The sequence below is a fragment of the Epinephelus moara genome, unplaced genomic scaffold, assembly GCF_006386435.1.
Source record: "Epinephelus moara isolate mb unplaced genomic scaffold, YSFRI_EMoa_1.0 scaffold2959, whole genome shotgun sequence".
Lineage (NCBI taxonomy): Eukaryota > Metazoa > Chordata > Actinopteri > Perciformes > Serranidae > Epinephelus > Epinephelus moara.
The window spans coordinates 1-1,185 of record NW_026080604.1 but is presented as its reverse complement, the minus strand read 5'-3'; the positions used below and the strand labels follow the sequence as shown (position 1 = coordinate 1,185).

Genomic DNA, 1,185 nt, shown 5'->3' with positions numbered 1-1,185 from the left:
CTTGTGTAGTGGAGTGTAGGAGTGTTGTGTAGTATTGCTGTGTAGTGGTGTGTAGTAGTTTTGTGTAGTGGAGTGTAGTAGTGTTGTGTAGTGGTGTGTAGTAGTGTTGTGTAGTGGTGTTTAGTGGCATGCGGACTCACTCCACAGTCTTGCTCCATGGCGGCGGGTCACTCATGGTCATGAACACACAGTTGGTCAGAATCGTCACCATGATGAACAAACTGAATAAAGTTTTGGTGTTAAGGAACAAAAACATCATGAGCTGATCGATAGGTAATCAATAACTTGCTGATCAAAGCTGCTGGTTTCACCAGCCAACCAGGAGGGAGGACAGTGTGAGACCATAAAGGATATGAATGAACCAGGATCCTGATTGCGGCGGTGCGCAGAGGGTTGAAGGGACTCAGCAGGTAACAGGCGGGTTCAGCGTTAAACCGGAAGATGATGTTTCCTTTGGCGAGCACGATGAACGTCTGCAGACAGAGACCGATCATTGATTATTGATTATCTGATTGATTATCTGATGACATCACTGACCACAATGAACATCTGAGGACAGAGACCGATCATTGATTTTTGATTATCTGATTATCTGATGACATCACTGAGCACAATGAACGTCTGCGGACAGACACCGATCATTGATTTTTGATTATCTGATTGATTATCTGATGACATCAATGAGCACAATGAACGTCTGAGGACAGAGACCGATCATTGATTTTTGATTATCTGATTGATTATCTGATGACATCACTGAGCACAATGAACATCTGCGGTGATGAATTGATTAATTCAAATCTTCACTGATGATTAAGTAAAATATAAGAAATGATTTATTGATTGGTATTGATTGGTCCTCGGGCCACAGAGGAAACATCTTTCATCAGAGAGACCTTCTGTGATTGGTAGAAAGGATCCAGCTCCTCTAATGGGGTGTTGAGAAGCTCAGGGGGTGGGTCTCCATAGATGAAGGGGAGGGGCTTCCCAGCCTCCAGGTCACTGGCTGGTTTAGGAAGATCTTCATGTGCGATCTGCAAATCAGAGACACTTGAGCACAGTGTATTGATTACTTGTTCCCAGTATATTGATTACTTGTTCTCCGTGTATTGATTACTTGTTCCCAGTATATTGATTACTTGTTCCCAGTGTATTGATTACTTGTTCCCAGTATATTGATTACTT

At 42.8% G+C, this 1,185-nt stretch overlaps 1 protein-coding gene across 1 annotated transcript; it reads right to left on the bottom strand.

The window, feature by feature from the left end:
- Nucleotides 1-342: 342 nt before the first annotated feature.
- LOC126387231 (sodium channel protein type 4 subunit alpha B-like) lies at nucleotides 343-1,034 on the bottom strand (the record flags this gene model as incomplete). Its single annotated transcript, XM_050039771.1, has 2 exons — nucleotides 343-473; nucleotides 897-1,034. Coding segments are annotated over 2 exons (269 nt in total), but the record flags the coding sequence as incomplete, so codon positions are not given.
- Nucleotides 1,035-1,185: the final 151 nt, after the last annotated feature.